This window comes from Anomaloglossus baeobatrachus, chromosome 4 (genome assembly GCF_048569485.1).
Source record: "Anomaloglossus baeobatrachus isolate aAnoBae1 chromosome 4, aAnoBae1.hap1, whole genome shotgun sequence".
Lineage (NCBI taxonomy): Eukaryota > Metazoa > Chordata > Amphibia > Anura > Aromobatidae > Anomaloglossus > Anomaloglossus baeobatrachus.
In genome coordinates, this window is record NC_134356.1 from 608113841 (window position 1) to 608141138 (window position 27298).

The following is a 27298-nucleotide window of genomic DNA, read 5'->3' on the forward strand; positions in this document are numbered from 1 at the left end:
GGATGTGCAGAGTTTACTTTGTACACAAATTTCAGTTTTCTCATGTTTTTACAAAAACATTAGGAGCATTAATGTGTGAACTCCTATTATACAATCATTGTATTAAAGAGGTGAGCTGGGTTCAGATGTTGAATGTTTGAGGCAGATTTGAGAAGACTGAAACATCATTCCAGCATGCCAGTGGTGAGGAGACTTTAAGCCACATTGCGCCTTAAAGTCTCCTCACTACTGAAATGCTGGATTAATGTGTCAGTCTCCACAAGGAGAATAGCTTTCCCTTTAGTCCCTGTCTTAGCCTCTCATATAGCCAGATCAGATCTCATACTTTGCACTGACGAGAGACAACCATTCCAAAACACAGTGTCTGATCTGACATAAATCCCAAGTCATCTGACAAGGCTCATTAAAGGGTTACTTTTGACTTTTAGGATTGCTACCACCAATAGGTGGCACTAGAGTTCGTCTACTCCTCACTGAAGAGACAATGGGGCAGATTTTACACACTGATCTCTAAACTGAAATCCACAGCATTCTTGCATTAAAATCAGCACAAATTTTCCACACTTATTCATACACTTTTTTTTGTGCGGAAATAAAAAAAAAAAAAAAAAAAAAAAAAGGAAGCTAAACAATGCCAAATCGTAGTTTACCTTGCAGATTTGAGAATGTTTCTGCAACAGAAGGTGACACGCTCCATAATTTTAAAAAACACAGCAAAATTAAATTCATGCTGTGATTCTGCACAAAAAAAAATCAGCATGTGGATGAGACTTAAGGCCATGTCTCACACACACATAAATCTTTGGCAGATCTGTGGTTGCAGTGAAATTGTGGACAATCAGTGCCAGGTCTGTGGCTGTGTACAAATTGAACAATGATTGTCCACAATTTCACTGCAACCACAGATCTGCCACAGATTTATCTCTGTGTGTAAAGTGGCCTTTAGGTAAAGCTCATCTACTTCTATGGATTTTACTTACAGAAAATCCAAGTGTAAAGTCTGCACCAACTCCGCATGTGTGAATATTGCCCTAGTGTAAATCTGATTTAAAACTGATATTATTACTACACCTTACAGAAGTCACTACATATTCTGACTTGGCTATGTATCATTCTCAGATTTGTCACATTAAATCCAGGAGACGTATTTCTCACTGGGACACCCCCTGGAGTTGGGGTATTCAGGAAACCACCGGTATTCCTTAAGGTGAGAGATGTCGACCATAAAACTTGTAATTCGCACTTCTATTTTCTGTATATGAAGAATGGCATTATCAAATGAAGCCTATCAGCACGTGGTATAGTTGTATGGGCCCAAGTCCCACAGGGAAAATTATAATACTTATGTAGTGGTCCGATGTTCCAGTCATGAGAAACCTAGTGCATAAGCCATATGTAAATCAAACTAGAAGTGCACTGGGGGCGGGGCAATGCATTGCACTGCTTCCAATGACACGCCCCCAGTGCACTTCCAGCCTGATTTGCATATAGCTATTATTTACAGCATTCATTTCACCATAAAACTGACCTGGCGGTATGATTCTCCAGGTCAGTACAATTACGTATATACCAAACATGTATTTTTATTATTTTATTTAAGTAGAGAAAAAAAAAATTCAGTAACTTGGTAAAAAAAAAATTTCTGCTTGTGTTACAACTTTCCGAGAGCCGCAACGTTTTCATTTTTTTTTCGATCTGGGGATGTGTGGGGAGGGTTTGTTTTCTGTGCTCTGAGCTGATGTTTTATTGATATTACTTTGGGGTAGATATGTTATTACATTTTCATCTGTTGTTGCGGCGACTAAAACAGAAATTTTGGGGTTTTGAGTTGTTTCTCTTGTCACTTTTTTACTGATCGTATTAATTTATTTCATATTTTGATATATACAACCTTTACAAATGTAGCAATACGGAATATGTGTTTGTTTTTTATTTCTTTGTTTTTAATGTGGGTGATTTGAACTTCATATAAATATGCTAATGAGCTCGAGGACTAGTCCCGAGGGCGTGAGTTCCCTTGGCTAGTCTGCTCACATAGCATGGTAGCACACCCCTGTGGGCGTACTAATATGCTAATAAATACGCAGCAACACTCACATACCTCACTGTTCATGGCGGCTAGCGAAGGATGGATGTGCTCTGCGCATGATCCAGAGTCCTCAGCACTTCCGCTCATGCGCACTATACATCACTGAAGCCAGGAAGCTTAAACCTAGCATCAGTTTAGTGCGCATGATTGGAAGTCCTGGGTACATCCATCCTCCGCTGGCTGCCATGAAGAGTGAGGTATGTGCGGCGTTGCCACTATTAGCATGTTGGTACACCCACAGAGGAGTGCTACCATGCAATGTGGGCCGACTAGCCAAGGGAACTCGCACCCTCAGGACTAGTCCCTGCGCTCATTAGCATATAATATTTGATCTTTAGAAATACTTTTTCTAAAGATCTCTTTATCTATGCTAGTGTATACAGAGACTGTTAGGCAGGGATTAGCAATATACACCCAGAACTGCTCGTGGTCCTGGGGGCATATTGCACTTGACAGGTTCCCTTTAGTAGTCTCCTTAGGTAACCTGCAACTGTCTGATCACTTGTTCCATAGACCGCAATACCACACACAGCTGTATATTGAAGAACTCAGTCTCCTATGAACGTCGGCCACTGGCTGGTTTTCACAGGAATACTGTCCTGACAGCCAGGGGTCATCACCTCTCACTGGTGTCCTGTGATCACATTGCGGGGAGCGCTGATGGGGGGGTTGTAACAGCACGTGTTAAATGCCACTGTCAAAGATTGAAAACAGTATTTAACAGGTTAACAGCCGCAGGGAGGGCACCGATGAAGACTGACTATTTCAGCCTTCATCTGCAGGGAAAGATGCAGGTTTAGCGTTCGAGACTGCATCAAAGGCAGGGATATGATGCATGAGCTGCATAGCACATCATTAGTTGTTAAGGGGTTAAAGCCACATCTGACTAAAGTAATAGTGGATATAAAGCCCTGCATCAGTATTTTAATCTATATTTAAACCAGGCATTGCTTCGATTTTATTACTTCTTTGTGGTGGATATTTCTTTCAAATGCAGCCATATAAGTTGCTCTGAAGCCAGTGAACACCACGATAATAAAAAAAAACACAGGCCCCAGCGCTCAGGTGACCAAAGAATGGGACGTCACCACTTCCGGTCCCAAGTTCCAGCGTGGACGGCGCTGGTGTGACCAGGTTTCAAGCTAGAGCGTATTCCTAATTTATTTATTTATTTATTTTTTTTACTCTTAACTGCCTATGGGGCATTTTTTATATAAAGAAGCCTCACATGAAAATAAATCTGTGTATACGTGCATGTAGTGTCCGTGTATAATATACTCACCTACCGCTGCTCTCTCCGGCATCCAGCATCGTTCTGCTCCTCTTCTCAGTGATATCACCGCTGTTCACACTCTTGGACTCGCTCTATGCTTGAGCCAGATGTCCCTTACAGTGCAAGCATTTACAGCTGTGTTCTGACTCTCCATAGACTTACATTGTAAAAGCCACTTCTGGGTTAAGTATAGCTCAGTGTGACCTGGAAAGTGTGAAGGGCAGTGATGTTACTAAGAAGAGAAGCAGAACATCGCAGGATCCCGGAGAAAGTGCAAGTAGGTGATTATATGAAAGGGAATCTGTCAGGTTTTTGCTACCTTATCTGAGAGCTGCATGGTGTAGGCAAAGAGACCCTGAATCCAATGATGTATCACTTATATTACTGGGTTCAGCTGTTCTGTCACAATCAAGAGTTTTTAGATTTAGCTGCTCCCTCGCACACCAGGCTTGTATGTACAATGCCTATAGACAGTGAGCTGCTTATCACAGAATGGGGCGTGCCGGACTGCCAAGCACAAGGCAATGTATTCCAGCAATGATAAGGTCCTGAAACTAAAACAAACTTTGCAGGTAATCAGCAGGCTGCTTGACAAGAGACATCCCTGAATTCTATGTGTTAATTAGGGATGATCGAATATCTCAAATATTCGGCTTCGCGAATATTTTCTGAATAGGTCGCCGCTATGCGAATATTCGATGCGCAATGTAAGTCTATAGGCAGCCCAAATAGTTGTTATTCGGGTTTCTCATAGACTTACATTGCGCATCAAATATTTGTGAATAGTCGAATAGCGGCGACATATTCAGCAAATATTCGCAAAGCCGAATATTTGAGGTATTCGATCATCCCTAGTGTAACCCCTACAGCATGCTGTTTTCAGATTGCATAGCAATATCCTGCTGACAGGTTCCATTTAATACAGTCACACATGCACATATACACAGGGAGTGCAAGCTTTTTAAGAATTGGTCAATTTATGTCAATGGAAATACCCTTGAAGGAGAAAAGGATGGGTGACTGATGGCATCTATCACACGTATGGTTTTTTTTACTTTTCCTAGAATATACGTCACAAGATGTGGAACATGTCAGGTTTAGAGACAATTTAGGACGGACACCTCTGTACATGACCCGGCGATCAGCCCAATTCCTGCACAATGTTATAAATGGTACTAAATGTGTCTTTTTAACAATCAGTTGCTTTGATTTTATTTTTCAGGCCGGAGATGTGGTTGAATGTGAAATTGATGAGCTGGGAGTGATTAGTAACCCTGTGGTGTGACGATCCGGACATTACGAGAGAGGAGCGGACACCGCGGTGCACAGCACTCGGCTTTAATAACAGGCAAATCACACATCGCACAGCAACAGAAGCCATTCCTGCTGCGCCTCGGCCGTCTGAGCGTCCGTCCAGACCGGATCTCTAATCAGAGTTTAATTCAAACAAGAAACAAATCAATCTAGATACAATGTAACGATCATAGTGATATAATGACAGCCAGATATTTTACTAAAAAAAACATAACAAAACAAAAGTAGTTTCCAACACCAGTTCGTTAGATGCCTTGCTTCAGATCGGTGCAGATGAAATGATACTTAGTCTCACAGGATAGGCCTCGGCAGCTCAGCGTCTGTATATAAACTGCTGGATGAAGGACGTCAGCTTCTTGCAGTTTTCCTCTAGAAGAAAGGTCTCTGAGAGGTGGAGAATGGACCCGTGACCGCTCGATGAACGCTCGAATACCTGCAAATCCAGACCAGCAGGTTTATATCGGGGGTACAATAGTCAACTGCATACAGATGACTTTATAATACAGAAATGCCATCCTCAAGGCTGCAAAATAAATCTTGTGCACTGTGATTCAGTATCTGAGAAATTGTCCTGATCCTGTCCGGTGGGCCATGATCCCCCCCATAGCTAGGAGCCAGATCTGCTACAATTGGCTGATTGTGGTGTTTACAAGGGGTGTCTGTGATGAGGTCTGTGCTGTATGAGTCTGTGCACCCCATTACTGGCCCAAACGCAAACAATGGTGAACATGAAACCATGGTTTTATTAAAGGCTGTATGTCAGTTGCCAAAAATGGAACTTGATCCCATCAGGAGAGGGCAGAGAAATCTTTTGGTTTCTGCACAAGCCTTAAGTGGTCATATTAAGTTTATGTCAGACAAAGGTTTTCCAAACAAGAATAGTAAAGGGTTATTCTCATCTCTTAACCCTTAGTGACGTATGACGTACTGGTACATCATAGGCCACCTCCCTGACTTTGATGCGGGCTCAGATGCTGAGCCCGCATCTTTGACAGCAGATGGTTATTGTAGTATTCATCCATCATTTGCCTCTAAGGCTGAGGCCACATGGGGATTACTGCAAGTCCTCGCATGACGCTCGGCTCACGCTCGCAGCACAGCAGGAGCCGAGTGTCATGCGACTGTGGTCCAATCGTGCAATCAGACCACAGTTGCAGAGGGGAGGGATTTATCTCCATATCTCCTCCGTTGCCGGGTGATACGAGAACTGCACTGCTCTTGCATTACACCAGTGTAACGCGAGTGCAGTGTGATGTTTCTCTCGCTCCATAGACTTGTATGGGTGTGAGTGGAACAGAATCGCATTGCGCCCGCAGCACGCTGCAACTGTTTTCTCGGTCCGATTAGGGCTGAGAAAATAATCGCTCATGGAAGCGGCCCCATAGAATAATATTGGTCCGAGTGGAATGCGATTTTTTTTTTTTATCGCATTCCACTCGCTCCGTATTACTTGCCATGAATGAGCTCCACCGGCAGCTGTTAGCCTGTTAAATGCCGCTGTCAATCTCTGACAGCGGCACGGCACTCAATGAATGCCAGCACATCAATCCCCTGACATGATCATAGGGTGTTGATGGGTTGCCATGACAACGGGGGGGGGGGGTCTACTGAAGACAACCGCCTGTCATTACAACAACACTCCTGTGAAAACCAGCCCATGGCTGCCATTCATAGGAGACTGTGATTTTCACTATACATAGCCACGCCATAGCATAGCACTGCTACGTATAGCACAAGTCATCGGATGATTGGATTGGAAGGTTCAAGTCCCCTAAGAGCACTAATAAATAAAGTAAAACGTTTTCAAAAATATGAAAAAAAACCATAAAAATTTAAAATCGCCCACTTTTCTCTTAATTGAACATAAAAAAATACACATTTGGTATTCCTACGTTCGTAAAAATCTAACATACAGTAAATTAATCCAATTGGTAGACTGCATAACGACAAAAATATCAAAAACACCAGATTTACGCTTTTTTTGTCTGCCACCAGAACACAGATGAAAACATTGTTATCAACCCCAAAGTTATATCAGTAAAAACACTGACTCGGGTGTGCAAAAAACAGGCATTTTTGTAAAATGACGTCACAAGGACATAAACTTTTTTTTTAAAAAAATGTTTGCTTTTTAACAATTAAATTAAAATCTATGCACGTTTGGCATCTGCATAGTCGTACTGACCGGGAGAATCATATTGCAAGGGCATTTTTACCATAAAATGAACTTGGTAAATCAAAATATTGCGAAATTGCGCTTTTTTCATTATTTTGCCTCACTTTCCTGCATGTCACATGATAAAACGGGTGGTGCCACTTAAAAGTACATGTCCCACAAAAAAAAAGACGTGGCTATGTCGACAGAAAAATATAAAAGTTATGATTGTTGGACTACGTGGAGGAAAAAACAAAAGTGCAAAAATGGAAGATCGTTTTGTTGGGAAGGAGTTACAAGGGTAAAATGTCAGTGAGTGTAAAAACAAGCAACTTTGCCATTTACCTCCTATTAAAAATCCTCTAATTTTCCTAAGAATGAAGGGATTTTCAGCTGTATAGCTTACTACTCATTTCCTAGGTTACCGGCCCCCTTTGGAGTCTATCAGCAGTGGCTGCTTTACTAATCAAGGTTTTTCCGATTGTAGGCACCTTGTTTTAAGGCCCTGTGCGCACTGGAAAATGGAATTTTCTCAAGAAAATTCCGCAGGTATTCAAAGATTACCGCACCCGCGGTAAAAAAAACGCGGGAAACCACACCCAAAAACCGCATGCGGTTTGCCGCGGCATTGTTCGCGGTATTGCCGCGTGCGGGTTGGTACATGTGCTTTATTGCATTCAATGCAATAAAGCACATTGAAAAAAAAAAAAAAAAAGTCATTTCATTCTGAGAGAGAAATAGACAGAAGAATAGATAGACAGACAGAGGGATAGATAGATTCCCTGTGAGCACACTCTGCATTTCTCACGGTCGGCAGTGAGTTCCCATTACCGACCGTGGGAAATGCTCTGGAGTTACCTCTGCTGTCTCGCTGCGAGGCTGCATTCAGCAGTGACTGTGTCAGTCGCGGCTGGATGCAAGCATCGCAGGACGCCGGAGCTGTGGATTACGTCGGAGCTTTGTTTCGGGAGGGGTTAATAAAAGGGTGAACGAGGCTTATTTGTGTTTTATTTAAAATAAAGGATTTTTCGGTGTATGTGTTTTTTCACTTTACTTACGGGTTGATCATGTCAGCTGTCTCATAGACGCTGCCATGATCAAGCCTGGAGTTAATGGCGGTGATCCGCCACCATTAACTCCTTGTATTACCTTGACTGCCACTGCTACACGGCAGCAAGAAGAGCCGGGGACACTCCGGTACTGCCACATAATGCATGTGACAGTCCCGGGGCAGCTGCAGCTGATATTCTCGGCTGCGGGAGGGGGAGTGAGGCGGGGGACATTAACCCTGTCCCTCTCCCTCCCCAGCCTGAGAATACCGGGCCGCCGCTGTGTGTTTACCTCGGCTGGACGGTAAATATACAGCGGAGCCCACGTGTTTTGTTTACTATATGTCCATTTGATTTCTGCGTGTGTTCTATGTGTCTGTGTTCTATGTCTGTGATGTCTGTGTGTGTCTGTGATCTGTGTGTGTTTACTCTCTGCTCCGCTTCCTCTTCCTGTAATGACATCACTTCCCTGCAAAACTGCAGGCAAGTGATGTACATTACCGGAGGTAAACCGCGAAATACCGCAGGGAATAACGCAGGAAACCGCAGTGAACCGCACAGAATTTGCTGCCTGCGTTATTCCCTGCGGGATTTCACGATTACATTGGAGTCAATGGAGTGAAATCCCGCAGCGATGTGCGGAAAAGAATTGACATGCAATTGTTTTTGCTGCGGGAATCCCGCAGCAAAACATGCAGCTGTCAAAATCCGCATAGTGCGCACAGGATTTTTTTTTCCCATAGGTTTTGCTGGTGAATCACTGCAGAGATGTTATGAACATTTTCTGCAGCGAAACATGCAGCAAATCCGCAGAAAATCTGCGGCAAAATCCGGTAAGGCTATGTGTCCACGGTAGAATGTTGCTGCGGATTTTTCTGCATCAAAATCCGCGGCTTTCCCGCAAAATCCGCATCTTTTCAAAGGTGCAGATTTTGGTGCGGATTTTTTTTTTCCCCAATTCTCAGGCCAAAATCCGGATCAAAATCCGCAACAATAATTGACATGTTGCAGATTTTTACGGATCAAAATCAGCACCAAATCCGCCGCGGAAAACTCCGCAGCATGGGCACAGCATTTCCAAAATGCCATAGAAATGGCTGGGAAGTGCCGCTGCTGCAGATTTTCGGAAAATCTGCAGCTTTTCCGCGAGAAATCCGCGGCAAAATCCGCGCATTTTCCGCAGCGTGGACACATAGCCTAAGTGCGCACAGGGCCTAAAACCATGACTGCACAACATGCGGCGTACCAAAGGGATTGTTACTTCCTTCAGAAACGGGGAGATGCTGCCTCCCTTTTTCCTATATTCAAATGTATTTGAGCCTAAAAAACATATATGTTTGACCATTTGATCGCCAGGACTAAGGCACAAGAGCGCTAGTCAGCCCTATCCCTATGTGCAGCAGCTGGCACCACATGAAACAGGGAGCGCTCCATGAAGGAGCCGAAGATTAAAAATATCTCATTATTTTAGGTAGGGGGCGGGGAAAACTTTAAAAGTAAAACAGTATGGCGAGGTGCAGTGGGGATATTATGGAGAAAGGTAGTGTAGGGGGAATGTTATGCAGAGGATCAGTGTGGGGAAGATAGTTTGGAGAGGGGCAGTGTGGGGAGAAATTAGGAAGAGGGGAAGTGTGGGGAGAAATAAGGAAGCGGGGCAGTGTGGGGAGAAATTAGTTAGAGGGGCAGCGTGGTGAGAAATTAGGAAGAGGGGCAGCGTGGGGAGAAATTAGGAAGAGGGACAGCGTGGTGAGAAATTATGGAGAGGGGCATAGTGGGGGAAATTATAGAGAGTAGCAGTGTGGTCGCATATTTTGTGCAAGAAGCACAGTGAGAGGCAATTATTTATTCAGAAACACGGCATGGGAGGTATCTTTGTTTATAGGGCTGTCATCAAGTGCGGCATAAGATGCAGGCTCAGCGTGTGATTCAGCATCAATGGTAGGGACACAGCCGATGATATACATATACATTATCGGTCACAAAGGGGTTAATTTGTGATACGGACTACCTCTCATCAGTACTTTGGTTTCTAGTATGTTTCATAGTCTGATGATGTCTGGTATCAGCAACTCCAAGTATCTCCTTACCATTGTTAAAGACATATTGAGAGTTGTAGGTTATACTATACTATTGTATATGGGGCTGACCTAACATTACAATTGATCACTGTACTAAGCTTGGTATCATATTCATGTAGACTATGATTATAATGCTGTATTCATGTACGGATTGTGGTTCTGGCTTCATGTGCTGATAGTGGTTCAGATGCTGTATTCAAGTACTGACTGTGGTTCTGGCTCTGCATTTATGTGCTGATGGTGGTCCTGATGCTGTACTTATGTACTGACTGGTTATGGCTCCACTGTGGCTCTGCATTCATGTGCTAATGGTGGTTCAGATGCTGTACTCATGTGCTGAGGGTGGTTATTGTTCTGCATTAATGTACTGACATTGGGTCTCTCTCCCAATTCATGTGCTGATGGTGGTTCTGAGCTTGTAGACATGTAGCAATAATCCATAACATACTTCATAGCTTTGTTAAAACTTAAAAACTTGATCTGGTGATGTATTAATGTACTGGCAGTGGTTCTGGTGATGTATTCAAATAAATTCCTCTTTAAATTTTCTGGCAAGCTGCAGTGCCCCTGTGCTTCTCTGATGCTGCAGAGGAAGTGCCTTGCTGAAAGAATTGGAGAAAGCACAGTTTGTGCCAGTGGTGCAGCCACGCCAGAGCCCTAAGCTGTCAATCTTTAGGAGCACACCATACTCTGCAAGTAGAGGTGTGTTGCTGAAGAACCTAATGAGACAACCCTTTTAGTGGTCTATCCTTAAAATATGTACCATCTGCAGAGGGCAAATCCGGACGGTGGTAAATTCAGTGGGTTTTGTCTGGAGTAGGCGACTCATTGCAGGTGAGCGGATAGGATGGGGCTGTATTCTCAGAAATAGTGAGGGCTGATGGGTGAGTATATCAAGGATCACTGCATTTAGATAGCTTTTACCATCCTCCCGATCTAATAGAAACTGCTTATCCTTACTCTATTCTCCTTCCTACACATTTCCAAGGCTTTAGGGACGTTATTATATAGAAGCAAATGTCTGTGAACACAGGGGCTGAAGCCTTCATGATTACTGCAGTGGCAGGAGCCCTGGATAGCAAACAGCAGCAATGCTCGCAGGTCCCACTGTGCTGACTGTGTACGCTAGGAGCTGTACTTATACGGATGGAAAACCACATAAATCTGGAGGGACAATCGAGTTCTGACAATAACATTTAGTGCGTCTTGTGATCAATTACTGCAGATGGAAGAAATAGTCTAAATGAAGGAGGAGGTGATAAACACGAGACGATGTGGATACTTACTCCGAGATGTATGAATGTTCTGACAGCGCAGGCGACCAGGGAATGCTCTGCACACTCTGCGAGAAAACAGACAGCGTTAAGTACCCGCCATTTAATGTTACTTATCAAGTCGTCCTAATTTGTGTGCTGGGAATCCGAGCTACTTTCCTTTATGAGTTCTCACGCAGGAGTTTAATATTATCAATGCGGACGGCTGTGTATGTGAGGAGTGCTAGGGCCGGGTTCACACGGAGATACGGAGATGCGGAGATAAACACATCAGCCAGCAGATAACACAGCATTTACTGCGCTTCTGGGCCTTCCTGCAACCGCTGAAAAAGCGGAGAACACTTCACAGAACTGTTACTAAGTGAAATGTCAGAGGTACGGCTTGTAAGATAATACACACACTGGTATGAGCGCAGCACACCGGTCCCAGGAGAAAGCCATTGTTCCTCTGTATACAGCTGGAGTCACACAGAGGGGCACAATGGACAGCCAGGACTAAGTAGATAGGTTTGGCTGAAAAACCGGTAAAAAAGTAAGAAAAGTGACAGAGCGCCATGTGCAAATCATGTTATTGGGTTACACTCAAAACCTGTTTACTCAAAAGCTTCAGATTTCCCTGACCAAGAGCGTCCTTTACACATTAGATGGCCGGTCACTGACGGAGCGTCCTTTACACATTAGATGGCCGGTCACTGACAGAGCGCCCTTTACAATTTAGATGGCCGGTCACTGACGGAGCGTCCTTTACACTTTAGATGGCCGGTCACTGACAGAGCATCCTTTACACTTTAGATGGCCGGTCACTGACAGAGCATCCTTTACACATTAGATGGCCGGTCACTGACGGAGCGCCCTTTAGACCAATTGATTGTAATGGGCCTACATGTGTCCATATCTCCGGTACATGTGAAAACGGATGTCACACGTACTGGAATCACGGACATGTGAAGGAGGCCTCAGACTGTATGAAGCCCAATGCCACATCACGGTGAACCTCTGAGTGGGTCCCTAACTTGACAGTGAAATGGACCAACCACAGCTACAATGACGGTGCACCCGCAGTAGTACTTTTTATATATTTATTTATTTTTAAGACACCTTAACCCTAGCCAAGAAAGAAAAATAGGACAATAAAATAAGAAAAAATAAATAAAAATAATACTCTGACTAGGGGATGACATTAGGGAGGGTTAGGGGGGGAAGGAGAGTGATCAAAGAGTTGATTTGTATATTGTGGGAAGGCTTTAATTGAATATAGGTAGGAAATTGACTTTCTTCTTCATTGACAGCACTTGTACTGCATTTCTCTCCCAGAACTACAAGGGGGAGAGGAGACGCACAGCCCAAGTGCTCCTAAGATCTTCTAAATATTGGGGTTTTGAGCACTGACCGCTGCAAGGTGACAAGGGCAGATCCTTGAGGGTGCACAGCGCATGCGCCGGCCATTTTATACTTGGAAGAGGAGGAGGGGGGCCAGGTGAGGACTTTCCAACTCAAATTCCGGGATCATGTGCACTGAGCCGAAATCCAGCGTCGAACGCAATGGCAGCAGAGAGGTGACGCTGCACATTCATTAGCAGGTTAGCATGCCCACAGGGGCGTATTAACATGCTAATGAGGGGCGACTGGCCAGAGGACTAGTTCCTTTGCTCATTAGCATACGGTAAAAGATCTTTAGAAATACTTTTTCTAAAGATCTCTTTATCTATGTTAGTGTATACAGGGACGGTTAGGCAGGGATTAGCAATATACACCCAGAACTGCCTGTGGTGCTGGGTACATATTGCACCTGACAAGTTCCCTTTAAATGGTAAAAAAAAACAAAAAAAAACAAAACAATTGATCACTGAAGGGGGAATAAGATAAGTGCAAATATTGGTCACTTCTCACCTGATAACGGGGCCTCTTTAAATATTGGGACATTTGCTAGTGCCCCCATAGGGCTATTTATTTTATGCATACAAATAAAGAACAATCTTCGGCATTTTAATTTCGGAATACTTGTATGAAAACAGCAGACGCCAATAACTATAAATCTGACGATGCAAATTTCATTAATTTCTTATCAAACATGTTGCCCAATAACAAAGAAAGAAAACCACACGTGGCATTGTATCTTTTGTGCTCTGAACATACAGTTCTTGATTCAGTTCCTGTACGAGTATAATCAGCGGCGCACAATTACTAAGATTACTCTGTACTGTAAACATACTGAGTGACTTTTGCACTCTTGGTTAGATAAGACCGCCATTAATGTGTAATGAACCGTTACAGGAACAACACGAGGCCGCCTCGGTGCCTGGTTTTCCAGCGGTGTTCTCAGCGTCATCTGCAGAGACTAGTTGTATGAAGGCTGACGTCGGTGCCGTCATAGCTGGCATGGTATAAATGATTCCAGCCCGGCAACTGTGCTGCGATTTCATAGTGAATTTTCTAATTTCTCTGAATACATTTCACTATCGCTCCGAGTGTCCAGTCTGACAACTCTTTTCAATTGCATTTTTGTAGTAAGCATAAAATCCTTGTGTTGTCGGATCCATTTACAGACATAGCACCATAGGTGTAAAAAAAAGTATAGGTTCCACCTATACAGGACATAACGCTCCTACAAATTGTAGGCTAGAAGAAAACGTATATAGAATGTGAACAGAAAACTAACATATTTTCTAATTTTGGAAGCAGCTATCAAATTTCTGGGAAAAAAAAATACTTTGTTTAGGAAAGTCCAGTACAAAAAAGAGAATTTTGTTTACTTACCGTAAATTCTTTTTCTTATAGTTCCGTAATGGGAGACCCAGACCATGGGGTGTATAGCTTCTGCCTCCGGAGGACACACAAAGTACTACACTAAAAAGTGTAGCTCCTCCCTCCGAGCATATACACCCCCTGGATAACCAAATATAGCCAGTTTAGTGCAAAAGCTGAAGGAGAATAGCCACCCACAAGTAGAGATAGAGCAAAAAACCGGAACAACCGGAGCCTCTGTCTACAACAACAGCCGGTGATAACACGCGGAACAAGAAACTGCCAACAGGCAACAGGGAGGGTGCTGGGTCTCCCATTACGGAACTATAAGAAAAAGAATTTACGTAAGTAATCAAAATTCTCTTTTGCTTCATCGTTCCTATGGGAGACCCAGACCATGGGACGTCTCAAAGCAGTCCATGGGTGGGAAATAAACAGAAAACTGAGAAGTAGGCAAAACCTAACTTCACAAATGGGCGACAGCCGCCTGAAGGAAGCGTCTGCCCAAGCTCGCATCTGCCGAAGCATGAGCATGCACTTGGTAGTGCTTCGAAAAGGTGTGCAGACTAGACCAAGTGGCAGCCTGACAGACCTGCTGAGCCGTAGCCTGGTGCCTGAAAGTCCAAGAGGCACCGACAGCTCTGGTCGAGTGTGCCTTGATCCCCGGCGGGGGAGGCACCTGAGTACACTGGTAGGCATCGGATATGGCCGACCTAATCCAACGAGCTAGGGTCGGTTTAGAAGCCGAGAGACCCTTGCGCTGACCTGTGGTCAGCACAAAAAGAGAGGTACACCGCCTAAGAACAGCGGTGCGTGACACATAGATCCGGAGCACCCGCACCAGATCTAAAGTATGCAACACTTTCTCAAAGCGATGAACAGGAGCCGGACAAAAAGAAGGCAATGAAATGTCCTGGTTAAGGTGGAAAGGAGACACCACCTTAGGGAGAAAGTCCGGAGTCGGACGGAGAACCACCTTGTCTTGATGAAAAACCAAAAAAGGTGACTCCGAAGAGAGCGCAGCCAAATCAGACACTCTCCTGAGAGAAGTTATGGCCACCAGAAAGACTACTTTCTGTGAAAGTTGAAACAAAGAAACCTCCCTAAGAGGCTCAAAGGGGGGCTTCTGTAAGGCCGTGAGGACCAGATTAAGGTCCCAGGGATTCAAAGGCCACCGGTAAGGTGGAATGATGTGAGATGCGCCCTGCATGAAGGTGCGCACCTGAGCCAGTCGAGCGATACGCCGCTGGAACAACACTGACAGAGCCGAGACCTGTCCCTTAAGGGAATTGAGGGATAGTCCTAGCTGCAGACCGGACTGTAGAAAGGACAGGATGGTCGGCAAGGAAAAAGGCCAAGGGGCATGGCCGGAAGAACGACACCAGGACAGGAAAATTCTCCAAGTCCTGTGGTAAATTTTGGCCGAGGAAGACTTCCGAGCCTGAGTCATAGTGGAGATGACTTCGGGAGGAATGCCGGAAGCAGTCAGGATCCAGGACTCAAGAGCCACGCCGTCAATCTGAGAGCTAAAGAATTCTGGCGGAAAAACGGACCTTGTGAGAGAAGGTCTGGGCGGTCCGGGAGATGGCACGGCACCTCTACGGATAAACGGAGCAGGTCTGGGTACCAAGCTCGCCTGGGCCAGTCTGGAGCAATAAGTAGGATCCGACGGCCCTCCATTCTGATCTTGCGCAGGACTCTGGGCAAGAGAGCTAGAGGGGGAAACACGTAAGACAGACGGAACTGGGACCAATCCTGAACCAGCGCGTCCGCTGCAAAGGCCTGAGGATCGTGGGAGCGAGCCACGTAAACCGGGACCTTGTTGTTGTGCCGGGATGCCATTAGATCCACTTCCGGAGTGCCCCACTTGCGGCAGATCGACCGGAACACTGCCGGATGCAGAGCCCACTCGCCGCTGTCCACGGTTTGACGGCTGAGATAATCTGCCTCCCAGTTTTCTACGCCTGGGATGTGGACTGCGGATATGGTGGACTTGGAGTCCTCCGTCCACTGAAGGATGCGTTGAACCTCCAACATTGCCAGGCGGCTGCGAGTCCCGCCCTGGTGATTGATGTAGGCAACTGCTGTCGCGTTGTCTGACTGGACTCGAATGTGCTTGCCCGCCAACAGATGGTGAAAGGCTACGAGAGCTAGGAGCACAGCTCTGATTTCCAGCACATTGATCGAGAGTGCTGATTCGGACGGAGTCCAAGTGCCCTGTGCTCGGTGGTGGAGAAATACTGCTCCCCAGCCGGATAGACTGGCATCCGTGGTGAGGATCAGCCAGGACGGGGTCAGGAAGGAGCGTCCCTGAGACAGAGAGAGGGGCCGAAGCCACCACTGAAGAGAGCTCCTGGTCTGTGGCGACAGAGCCACCAACCTGTGCAAGGAAGTCCGCTTGTCCCAACAGCGAAGAATGTCCAGCTGCAGAGGACGCAGATGGAACTGGGCAAAGGGAACCGCTTCCATTGACGCCACCATCTGACCCAGCACCTGCATGAGGTGCCTGATGGAATGACGGCGGGGCCTCAACAGAGAGTGCGCCGCCAGATGGAGGGACTGCTGTTTGACTAAGGGCAGCTTGACAAGTGCCGGCAGAGTCTCGAATTGCATCCCTAGGTACGTGAGTTTTTGGGTCGGGGTCAGAGTGGACTTGGGCAGATTGACAAGCCACCCGAATTGAACAAGAGTGGCGAGAGTGAGCGAGACACTCCGCTGACAGTCCGCACTGGATGAATCCTTGATGGGGAGAACGAGGCCCCTGCCGCCTCATAGACAGACTTGGCCAGGAGGTCAACCTGGCGGTCAGTGGGATCCTTAAGTGAGGTGCCATCAGCCACAGATACAACTGTCCGGGCTGAGAGTCTAGACACCGAAGGGTCTACCTTTGGTGAGTGAGCCCACTCCTTGACCTCTGGTGGAAGCCTGGGAAGGTCGTCCAGGTAAGGAATCACTGCCAACCCCTGGAGGTGCAGAACCGCAACCACTGCTGCCATGACCTTGGTGAATACACGAGGGGCCGTGGCTAACCCGAAGGGGAGAGCCACGAATTGGAAATGTTCCTCTCCGATTGCAAAACGTAGCCAACGCTGGTGTGAAACTGCAATTGGCACATGCAGATAGGCATCTCTGATGTCGATGGATGCCAGGAAATCTCCTTGGGTCATTGAGGCAATGACTGATCGCAGAGACTCCATGCGAAAATGCCGCACCTGAACATGCTTGTTGAGAAGCTTGAGATCCAGGATGGGCCGGAAGGAACCGTCCTTTTTGGGGACTAGGAAGAGATTTGAGTAGAAACCTCTGAACCGTTCCCGGGCGGGAACCGGTACAATTACTCCGTTGGCCTGCAAGGATGCCACGGCCTGAGAGAAGGCGGCGGCCTTGGAGCAGGGGGGAGTTGACAGAAAAAATCTGTTTGGCGGGCTGGAAGAGAACTCTATCCTGTAGCCGTGGGAGATGATATCCCGCACCCACTGATCGGAGACGTGCTGAAACCACACGTCACCAAAGTGGGAGAGCCTGCCACCGACCAAGGACGTTGCTGGCTCGGCCAGATAGTCAAGAGGAGGCTGCCTTGGTGGCAGCAGCTCCTGCGGACTTTTGTGGACGCGGCTTCTTGCGCCAGGTGGGCTTCTGGTCCTTGGCTGAGTTAGTGGACAAGGCCGAGGGCTTAGAGGACGACCAGTTAGAGGAACGAAAGGAACGAAAGGAACGAAACCTCGACCGAACAGCCTGGACCCAGCAAATGGGAGCCCAGCAAGGTACTTCTTTGAGGAAGCATCTGCCTTCCACTCTCGAAGCCACAAGATCCTGCGGATAGCGAGGGAATTAGCGGAAGCCACCGCAGTGCGGTGAGAGGGCTCCAGCATGGCAGACATGGCGTAGGCTGAAAAGGCTGAAGCCTGGGAAGTTAAGGCAACCAATTCAGGCATAGAGTCCCTAGTGAGGGAATGCATCTCCTCTAGGGAAGCAGAGATGGCTTTGAGAGCCCACACTGCTGCAAAGGATGGGGAGAACGAGGCCCCTGCCGCCTCATAGACAGACTTGGCCAGGAGGTCAACCTGGCGGTCAGTGGGATCCTTAAGTGAGGTGCCATCAGCCACAGATACAACTGTCCGGGCTGAGAGTCTAGACACCGAAGGGTCTACCTTTGGTGAGTGAGCCCACTCCTTGACCACCTCTGGTGGAAAAGGAAAACGGTCATCAGAACCACGCTTTGGGAAGCGTTTGTCAGGACAGGCTCTGGGCTTGGACACAGTGGCCTGAAAACTGGAGTGGTTAAAGAACACACTCCTTGTTCTCTTAGGCGAGGTAAACTGGTGCTTTTCTGCCAGAGAGGGTTGTTCCTCTGATACCGGCGGATTGAGGTCCAGTACAGAATTAATGGACACAATCAAATCACTAACATCTGCATCACCCTCGGTCAGATCAATGGGGCACATGGAGGTAGCGTCCGAGCCCCCAGTAAAGACATCCTCCTCGTCCTGCGAGTCGGCTCGTGAATCGGAGCCGCGGGACGAGGAAGGAGAGGGGACCCTGCGTCTCCTTTTAGGAGGACGGGGTCTGGGAGCAGATGAAGAATCCTCTGTGAGCTCTGCAGAGCGAGCCGAAGCAGAAGAGGCGCCCTAAGAAGGGGGCTGATGCATGCTCAGCAGAGTCCGGGACAACTCTCCCATGGAGTCTGCAAAGGACTGGGAGACTTAGAAAACAATTCTACCCAAGCCGGGGGTTCAGCCGGAGGGACCACTGGGGAGACTCCCGGCTGAGGCACAACCATGTTAGAGCAGGCATCACAATGAGGATATGTGCTCGGTTCAGGCAGTACGAGCTTACATGCAGTGCATATTGAGTACAGACTTGCAGCCTTGCTCCTAGTGTGAGAAATGCTGCTGAGGTGGGGGCTCTGCAGTAAAGAACACACTCCTTCAGAATGACCCCCAGAGAGTGTATAAGAAGGTCCACAACCAGAGGTTGTGGCTTACCAGACCGTTTTGTGTGCCCTCCGGATCCCACAGCTCGGACCCCCAGACAGGTTGCAGAGATGCAGCAGCCAGTGCCGATCAGTGTGAGAACGCTGATAAAATGGTGCCGGAGCGAGGAGGGGGGGCGGGGCCTAGTCCAAGAGCGGGAACCGTAGGGCCAAGGAGATATACAGTGGAGGAAAACATCTCTTCAGAGAGGAGTGTCCTCCCCTGTGCTGAATGGCCGGTGGGCGGCGCCGCACTGTCCCTCTGCATGACTGACATGCAGGGGCAGTGAAAACGAAAGTAGGCCGCAGCCGAAGCCGGGGCCTAAATTTTACAATGCGGCCGGCGCGCAGGCACCCTCGGCGCGGTTCTCAGGTGAAAACCAGAGAACCGGCCGGAAATGTCACCAAAGTAAACTGACACACTCTCCCCAACAATAAAGATGCAAGGGACCCCCTGACAATAACGTCTCAAATACTTAGCTTGTGAGACGCAGGGCCAGGTCCCTGAGGGATGAGTGCTCCGTCCGGCAGGGTCCTGAAAGGGCTGCGGATGGAGACCGGTCTCCTGCAAAGCAGTGAGAACCGTGCTGGCTCCCACTTCAAGCCAGAGCCCGAGGGATGGTGAAGGAGCGCGGCATGTAAGGCTCCAGCCTTGAAATCAACCTTAACAACACCGCCGACACAGTGGGGTGTGAAGGGACATGCCGGGGGTCCAGGCTTGGACCCGCTTTTCTTCAAACGCTTTAAAATCAAAAATCAGATGAGAATGCATGTGTGGATGTGTGCCTCCTGAACACAAAGCATTGAACTGGCTATATTTGGTTATCCAGGGGGTGTATATGCTCGGAGGGAGGAGCTACACTTTTTAGTGTAGTACTTTGTGTGTCCTCCGGAGGCAGAAGCTATACACCCCATGGTCTGGGTCTCCCATATGAACGATGAAGAAAATCCAATTTTCTAGTGAATAGCTTTGTAAGACACAGCTCTAAAGGAGTCCCAAAGAGTGGATACGTAATAAGTAGGGTTGAGCGGACCCGGACTGTAAAAGTCCAGATCCGCGTGGTTTCAAAGATGCCCGGGTGCCAGACCTGAGCCTGGGATTCCGGGTGTACGAAAAATGAAAGGAAAAATAAAGAAAACAAGAATTAGTCGAGCGTGAAAACTCCTAGACCGGCCAACCTGCCTTTCCAGGGTCCCATCTTCAACAGCAATGCTGTTAAGTTGAGAGACTGTGAATTCTGGTGGAAGCCACGGTTTTGAGAGCCTCAGGTTTTGCTGATCAGGTCATTCAAACCATGATCAAAGCTCGAAAGTCGTCTTCCCATATTTACCATCGAACCTGGATGTTTTTTTTCTGCAAGTGAGAGTCTAATCACACCTCCCCCATGTCCTTCTCTCGTCTATGCCTCCTGGCCTTTTTACAATCGGGGCTTGAGTTTGGTCTTAATCCCCATTCTCTCAAGAGTCTGCTTTCTGCTCTGACCATCCTGTTTCAGAGGAATATAGCCTTCAGTCATCAGGTTAGGACATTTCTCCAGGGCATATCCCATTCGGTCCCTCCCTACAATTCCCCGGTAGGCCTCAATCTGATTTTGGATGCCCTTAAAGGCCCCTTCTTTGAACCTCTTTGGGAGATCTCTCTGCTTCTTCTATCCTGGAAAACTTATTTCCTAGTGGCTTTCACATCCATTAGACAAGTTTCTAAACTGGCAGTTCTTTCTTTCCATTCTCCCTTCTTCATTCTCCACCAAAACAAGGTGGTCCAGAGTCCAGTGCCCCTCAAAGTGGTTTTGGCTTTTCATTTTAAAGAGCAAATTGTTCTTCCCTCATTCTGTCTTTCTCTCCTCCCCCTTTGGAATGATCCCTAAACAAGTTTTTGCATCTACGGTTGCAAGTGGTTTGCATCCACCTCTCCAGGACAGCTCTGTTCGGGTGCTTGATTTGTAATGAATCATTTTTGATGGTGCCTGCCAACCAAAGCTATTATTGTTTGTTAGATCAGATCCACAATTTAAGAAGTGTTTCAGACAAAGAACAGAACACCTTTCCCCCAGGGTTACAGCTCAATCCACTAGGGAAGTGGGGGCTTCCTGCACGGTTTATCATCACGACTCCACTCTTCAGGTTTGCAAGGCGATAACTTTGGTCTTTGTACACATGTTCTCCAAGGTTTAGATGCCAGCCTAGGTAGGAGTGTTCTACAAGTGGCAAATGTTCAGACCTCCAACCTGAAGGAAATCTGTCTCCATGTGTTTCTTTGTTTATTACTTTTTTCCCACCCTTTGGCTTTTGGTTGGCCAATGATTTCCTGTGTCTCCCACTGAAGCGATAAGGCTGCTTTCACATTGCGCTTTTACTTACGTTCAGTAGTCCGTCGGAGTCTACTGGAGTCTGCCCCATTATAGTCAATGGCCCTGTCGGCGCATGCGTCCGAAACACGTTTTGCGGGGTGGGGGAGGGGCAGTTCGGACGGATGTCCCAATGGGACCACTGAACGTAAGTAAAAACGCAATGTAAAAGTAGCCAAAGAGAAAAGAGGATTTTGGATACTCGCCATAAAATCTTTCTCTGAACCTTTGCATACCTTTCTTGGTCTAATCTGTTATATGTTGCTTCTCCTACTACTTTCTCAACTATTAACTTGGTTTCAATTTGTGGGTGTAAAATGCAGAGGCGAGACAACTTTTTTCCTCATGTCAGCCTCCTAGTAGCATCAGCACACACCCATGGTTTTCGGTGTCCCCCAATGAAGGTTTTAAGAAGGAGATTTTATGGCCTTTTTTTTTTTCTCCATTTTGCAGCCAATACTGCACAGTGAGTCTGGTTCAACATCAAAAATTTGGTGAAAGGTCCTCTATACTTCTCCACATGCTAAGAATGGGACTGCAGAAGAAGCTCATTCTTGTAGATTTCTAGAGCTAAGCAAATATAACAAATAAGCATGCAGGTTTGTACATGTATTAGCAAGTATAAACTCACCATAAGAGTGGTCTTCATTAGCCTTCTGCAGCAGGTACTGGTGCCCCCGGGTCACATAGTCCGCCTCCAGCTCTGTGAGTAAAGCACTCTTATAAGTTCTCCTGCACAATATCTCTTACCTATGTTAACAACCAAACATCTGTCCCTCTAGCTTTGAAAACACATTAGAGCTGCAGCGATACTTAGATGTATTTTAACACCTACAGCCATTAAAATCCCTGGTACTAAAATCCTGAAAATATGCAAAAAGTAACAACTATTACAATATATGTAATAATACTATGGGGTAAAATTGTGTAATAGTTTCTGTAAAGAAATGGACCAGGTTTAGGTCAAAAGTGGACAGTGTTTGCGATTATTTTATTTCCACTACTTCTGAGGAATACGTTTTGTTTCTATTTTCTTTTCAAATTTGTTGTTTGGTTTCAGAGAAATGGGTATAATAAGTACTATTATTTTTTTGGATTTTATTTTTCCAAGAGGGCATGGCTAAAGACACCCCTGGGGATCCTGTAATCAACACCCCTTTGCTAAAGACCAAATAAATTAACTACATAAAAAGGCCCGTATCTCTGGAAATGAATGGCAAATTAAAAAAAAGAGAATTTTGTTTACTTACCGTAAATTCTTTTTCTTATAGTTCCGTCATGGGAGACCCAGACCATGGGTGTATAGCTACTGCCTCCGGAGGACACACAAAGTTACTACACTCAAAACGTGTAGCTCCTCCCTCCCAGTATATACACCCCCTGCTAGCCAGTCCTAGCCAGTTTAGTGCAAAAGCTGAAGGAGGACATCCACCCACAAGAAGAGACAGAGTAAAAACCGGAAGAACCGGAACCTCTGTCTACAACAATAACAGCCGGTGAAGACACCGGAACAAGAAACCTGCCAACAGGCAATAGGGAGGGTGCTGGGTCTCCCATGGCGGAACTATAAGAAAAAGAATTTACGGTAAGTAAACAAAATTCTCTTTTTCTTTATCGTTCCTATGGGAGACCCAGACCATGGGACGTTCCAAAGCAGTCCATGGGTGGGAATAAACAGACAACTGAGAAGCAGGCAAAACCTAACTTCACAAATGGGCGACAGACGCCTGAAAGATGCGTCTGCCTAAGCCCGCGTCTGCCAAAGCATAAGCATGCCTTGGATAGAGCTTCGAAAAAAGTATGCAGACTAATTCGAGCTGCAGTCTGACAGACCTACTGAGCCGGAGCCTGAAAGCCCAAAAGGCACCGACAGGTCTGATCAAATGTGCTCTGATCCCCGGCGGGGAAGGCACTTGAGTACACTTGTTGGGCCTCGGAAATGGCCGACCTAAGCCAACGACCCAGGGTCGGCTTAGATGCCGAGAGACCGCTACGCTGACTAGCGGTCAGTACCAGAGAGAGGTGCACTGCCTAATAACGGCGGTGCAAGACACATAGATCCGGAGCGCCCGCACCAGATCCAGGATATGCAACGCTTTCTCAAACGATGAACAGGAGCCGGACAAAAGGAAGGCAGGAAAATTGCCCCGGATAAGGTGGAAGCAGTAACCACCTCAGGGAAAAAAGTCCGGAGTCGGACGGAGACCACCTTGTCTTGATGCAAAAGGCCAAGAAGGGGGTGACTCCGAGAGAGTACAGCTAGAACTCTCTGGCGGGAAATTATAGCCACTAGAAGACTACTTTCTGTGAAAGATGAAACAAAGAAACCTCCCTAAGAGGCGCAAAGGGGGGTTTCCGGGAACCGGGAGGACCGGATTAAGGTCCCAGGGCTCCATAGGCCGCAGGAAAGGCGGAATAATGTGAGATGCGCCCTGAAAGGAGCGCACCGGAGCCAGCCGGACGATACGCCGCTGGCACATACTGACAGAGCCGAGACCTGTCCCTTATGAGGGATAGTCCTAGCTGTAAACCGGACTGTGAAAGAGACAGGAGGGTCGGCAAGGCTAAAAAGGTCAAAGGACACTTTGAAGCTCGAGTCATAGCGGAGATGACTTCAGGAAGGATACCAGAAGTCGCCAAGATCCAGGACTCAAGATCTACGCCGTCAATCTGAGAATCCAGAATTCTGACGGAAAAAACGGACCCTTTTGAGAAAAGGTCTGAACGGTCCGGAAGATGCCATGGCAATCCAACGGACAGAAGGAGCAGGTCAGGGTACCAAGCCTGCCTGGGTCAGTCTGGAGAATGAGAATGACCCGACGGCCCCCTTAACTGATCTTGCGCAGGACTCTGGGCAAGAGGTAGAGACGAAGCTGGGATCAAACATGAACCAGTGTGCCTACCGCAAAACCTGAGGATTGTGGACCACGGTTGGACAGCTGAAATAGTCTGCCTCGCAGTTTTCACATCTAGGATGTGGGCTGCGGATATGGTGGACTAGGAGTCCCTTGTCCACTGAAGAATGATGAGCCGCCAAGATTGCCAGACGGCTGAATGTCCCGCCCTGGAAGTTGATGTAGGAAAACGCTGTCACGTTGTCCGACTGGACTCGAATGTGCCTAGCCGCCAACAGATGGTGAAGGCTTAGAGAGCTAGAAAGACAGCTCTGATTTCCAGCACATTGAACCAGAGGGCTGAATCGGACAGAGTCCAAGCGCCCTGCGCTCCACGGTGGAGATATACTGCTCCCAAGGCGGAAAGACCAGCACCCTGGTGAGGATCACCCGGGACGGGGCTAGGAAGGAGCATCCCTGAGACAGAGTGGCCGAAACCACCACTGCAACGAGCCCCTGGTCAGTGGCGAAGCCACCACTCCGAGAAGGAGGGAGGTCGCGTGTACAGCGGAAACCCTCCAGTCTCAGAGGACGCAGGAGAAACTGGGCAAGGAATCGCTTCCATTGACGCCACCGTCTGACCAGCACCTTATTTGGTGTCTGATAGAACGACGTCGACCCGGAGGGACTACTGATCGACTAAGAGCAGCTTCACAAGTGCCGACAGAGTCTCGAATTGCGTCCCTGAAAACCTCTGGTGCGAAGTCAGAGTGGACCTGGACAGAATGACAAGCCACCCGAATAGATTAGAGTGGCGAGAGTAAGCGAAGTACTCTACTAAGAGTCTGCGCTGGATGAAACCCCGAGAAGAAAACCGTCCAGGGCAAACGATCACTGCCAACCCCTAGGGGTGCAGGACCCTATCACAGCAGCCCCAAGGAGAATACTCGAGGGGCCGTGGCTAACCCAAAGGGAAGAGCCACGAATTGGACCACTCCGATGGCAAAACGTAGTCAACGCTGGTGTGAAACTGCGATTGATCCTTGCCGAAAGGCATCCCTGATGCCGATGGCTGCTAGGGAATCTCCTTGGGTTCTTGATTGATCCGGTGAAAAACACACGGAACAAGACCGAGACTCCATGTGAAAACGCCACACCTGACCATGCTTGAAAAGCTAAAGATCCAGGTCGGAAGGCACCGCCCTCTTCGGGGACTAGAAATAGATTTAAGCAAAAATCTCAGAACCGTTCCCAGTCGGGAACTGGAACAATTATTCCGTTGGCCTGCAAGAAATGCCACGGCCTGTGAGAAGGCGGCGGCCTTGGAGCCGGGAGGAGTTGACAGAAAAAATCTGTTTGGCGGGTGGACAGAATTCCATCCTGTAGCCATGGGAGATATAAACTCACCCCCACTGAACGGAGACGTGGTAGAACCATACGTCGCCAAGTGGAGAGAGCCTGCCACCGACCAAGGAGGTGGTTGGCGTGGCCAGATAGCTCGGAGGAAGCTGACTCCGAGGTAGCATCTCCTGCGGTCTTCTGAAGACGCAGCTTCAAGCCATTTGGTTCTATGAACTAAGGCCGAGCTAGAGGACGATCAAAGGAGGAACGGAAACCACCGAAACCTCAACTGATTCCTGCCCTGGTTTAGGTTTGTGGCAAGGAAGAACTCTCGTCGCCGAGAGCTTCCTAAATTTCATCTAGTTGGTTCCGAAGAGACTGGTCCCACCAAAGGGGAGCCCAGCAAGGAACCTCTATAGAGGCATCTGCCTTCCATTGCCGAAGCCACACCTGCGGATAGCGAGGAAAGTAGCCAAAACCACCGCTGTGCGGTGTCCAGCATGGCAGACTTGGCAGAGGATGGAAAGACTGAAGTCTGGAAGTTCAGGCAACCGTCTTGGGCATAGAGTCCCTGTGAGGGAATGCATCTCTTCTGAGGAGCCATCAGCCACTGACATAACGGTCCGGGCTGAGCCACCTGAGGTGAATGAGCCCACCTCTTGACCATCATTGGTGGACGGGGGAAACCCAGTCCTCAGAATCACGCTTCATGGGAAGCGACTGTCAGAGCGGACCCTGGGCTGGTTACAGGGGCCTGAAAACTGGCGTGGTTAAGGAACACACGTTGTGTTCACCTAGATAAGGTAACTCCGGCGGATTGAGGTCCAGTACAAAGTTAATGTACCGTGGGATCCTTATAAAGGTGCCGTCAGCCACTGATACAACTATCCGGGCTGAAAGTCTGGACACCGGAGTGGCCACGCTTAGCGAATGAGTACACTCCTTGACCACCTCTGATGGGAGGGGGAGACAGGCAGCAGAACCCCGCTGTGGGATCTGCAGGACCGGCTGCGGGCTTGGACGCAGCGGGTTGAAAACTGGAGTGGTTAAGGAACACACTCCTCGTCTTGTTAAAGGTATACTGATGCCTTTTTGCCAGCGGGGAATACTCCCCTGATACAGGCGGATGGAGGTCCAATATAATGGACGCAATCTAATCATTCGCATCCCCGTCCTCTACGGACGGATCAAAGTACGTAAAGCAGCGTCCGAGCCCCTGATAGAGACATCCTCCTCGTCCAGTGGGTCAGCTCGTATCGGAGCTGCGGGACGGGGAGGACAGGGGACCCTGCGTCTCCCTGTCAGGAGGACGGGGTCTGTGAGCTTTGCTGAGCAAGCAGAAAACGCCCTGAGAAGGGGGTTGCATGCTCAGGGGATGCCGGGACAGCCGACCCCTGGAAAAAGAGATTCCCCCAGGGGTCAGCCACCGAACCCGGAGCAGCTGGAGGGACCATGCATGAGGCTTCAAGCTGAGGGGCCACAGCGGTTATGAGCTCGGTACAGCCGTACGAGACTACCAGCAGTGGATAATAAAAAACAGCCTGCAGCCTCGCTCTGTGAGACCTGCTGCAGAGGTGGGGGGCTCTGTCTAGAATGTCTAGAAAACACAAGACAGGGGTTCAGCCTGGGGAGACTCCAGGCTGAGGCACCACCACCTAAGAACCATGACAGTATGGGTCTGTGCCGGTTCAGGCAATATGAGCTTACATGCAGAACATGTAGTGTACAGCCTTGGAGCTTTGCTCCTAGTGAGACATGCTGCTGAGGAGGAGGTTCTATAATAAAGAATTAACTCCTTCACGATGCCCTGATAGTATATAAAAGTG

General features: G+C 47.7%; 2 protein-coding genes across 4 annotated transcripts in view; one reads left to right on the forward strand and one right to left on the reverse strand.

Moving 5' to 3' along the window:
- LOC142304127 (oxaloacetate tautomerase fahd2, mitochondrial-like) overlaps positions 1 to 5230 on the forward strand; it is a 66197-nt gene extending 60967 nt beyond the window's left edge. For all 3 annotated transcript variants that reach the window (XM_075346191.1, XM_075346193.1, XM_075346192.1), the window contains exons 7-8: positions 1120 to 1207; positions 4585 to 5230. In XM_075346191.1, coding sequence (XP_075202306.1) covers positions 1120 to 1207; positions 4585 to 4647 — 151 coding nt within the window. In that variant the 3' untranslated portion in view covers positions 4648 to 5230. The remainder of the gene's footprint in view (positions 1 to 1119; positions 1208 to 4584) is intronic.
- Positions 4591 to 27298, reverse strand: part of GPAT2 (glycerol-3-phosphate acyltransferase 2, mitochondrial) — a 277049-nt gene continuing 254341 nt past the window's right edge. Inside the window, exons 20-22 of the mRNA XM_075346194.1 lie at positions 21929 to 22000; positions 11245 to 11300; positions 4591 to 5109 (exon numbers count right to left, since the gene is read on the reverse strand). Of these exons, the coding sequence (XP_075202309.1) occupies positions 4990 to 5109; positions 11245 to 11300; positions 21929 to 22000 (248 nt within the window). The 3' untranslated portion in view covers positions 4591 to 4989. The remainder of the gene's footprint in view (positions 5110 to 11244; positions 11301 to 21928; positions 22001 to 27298) is intronic.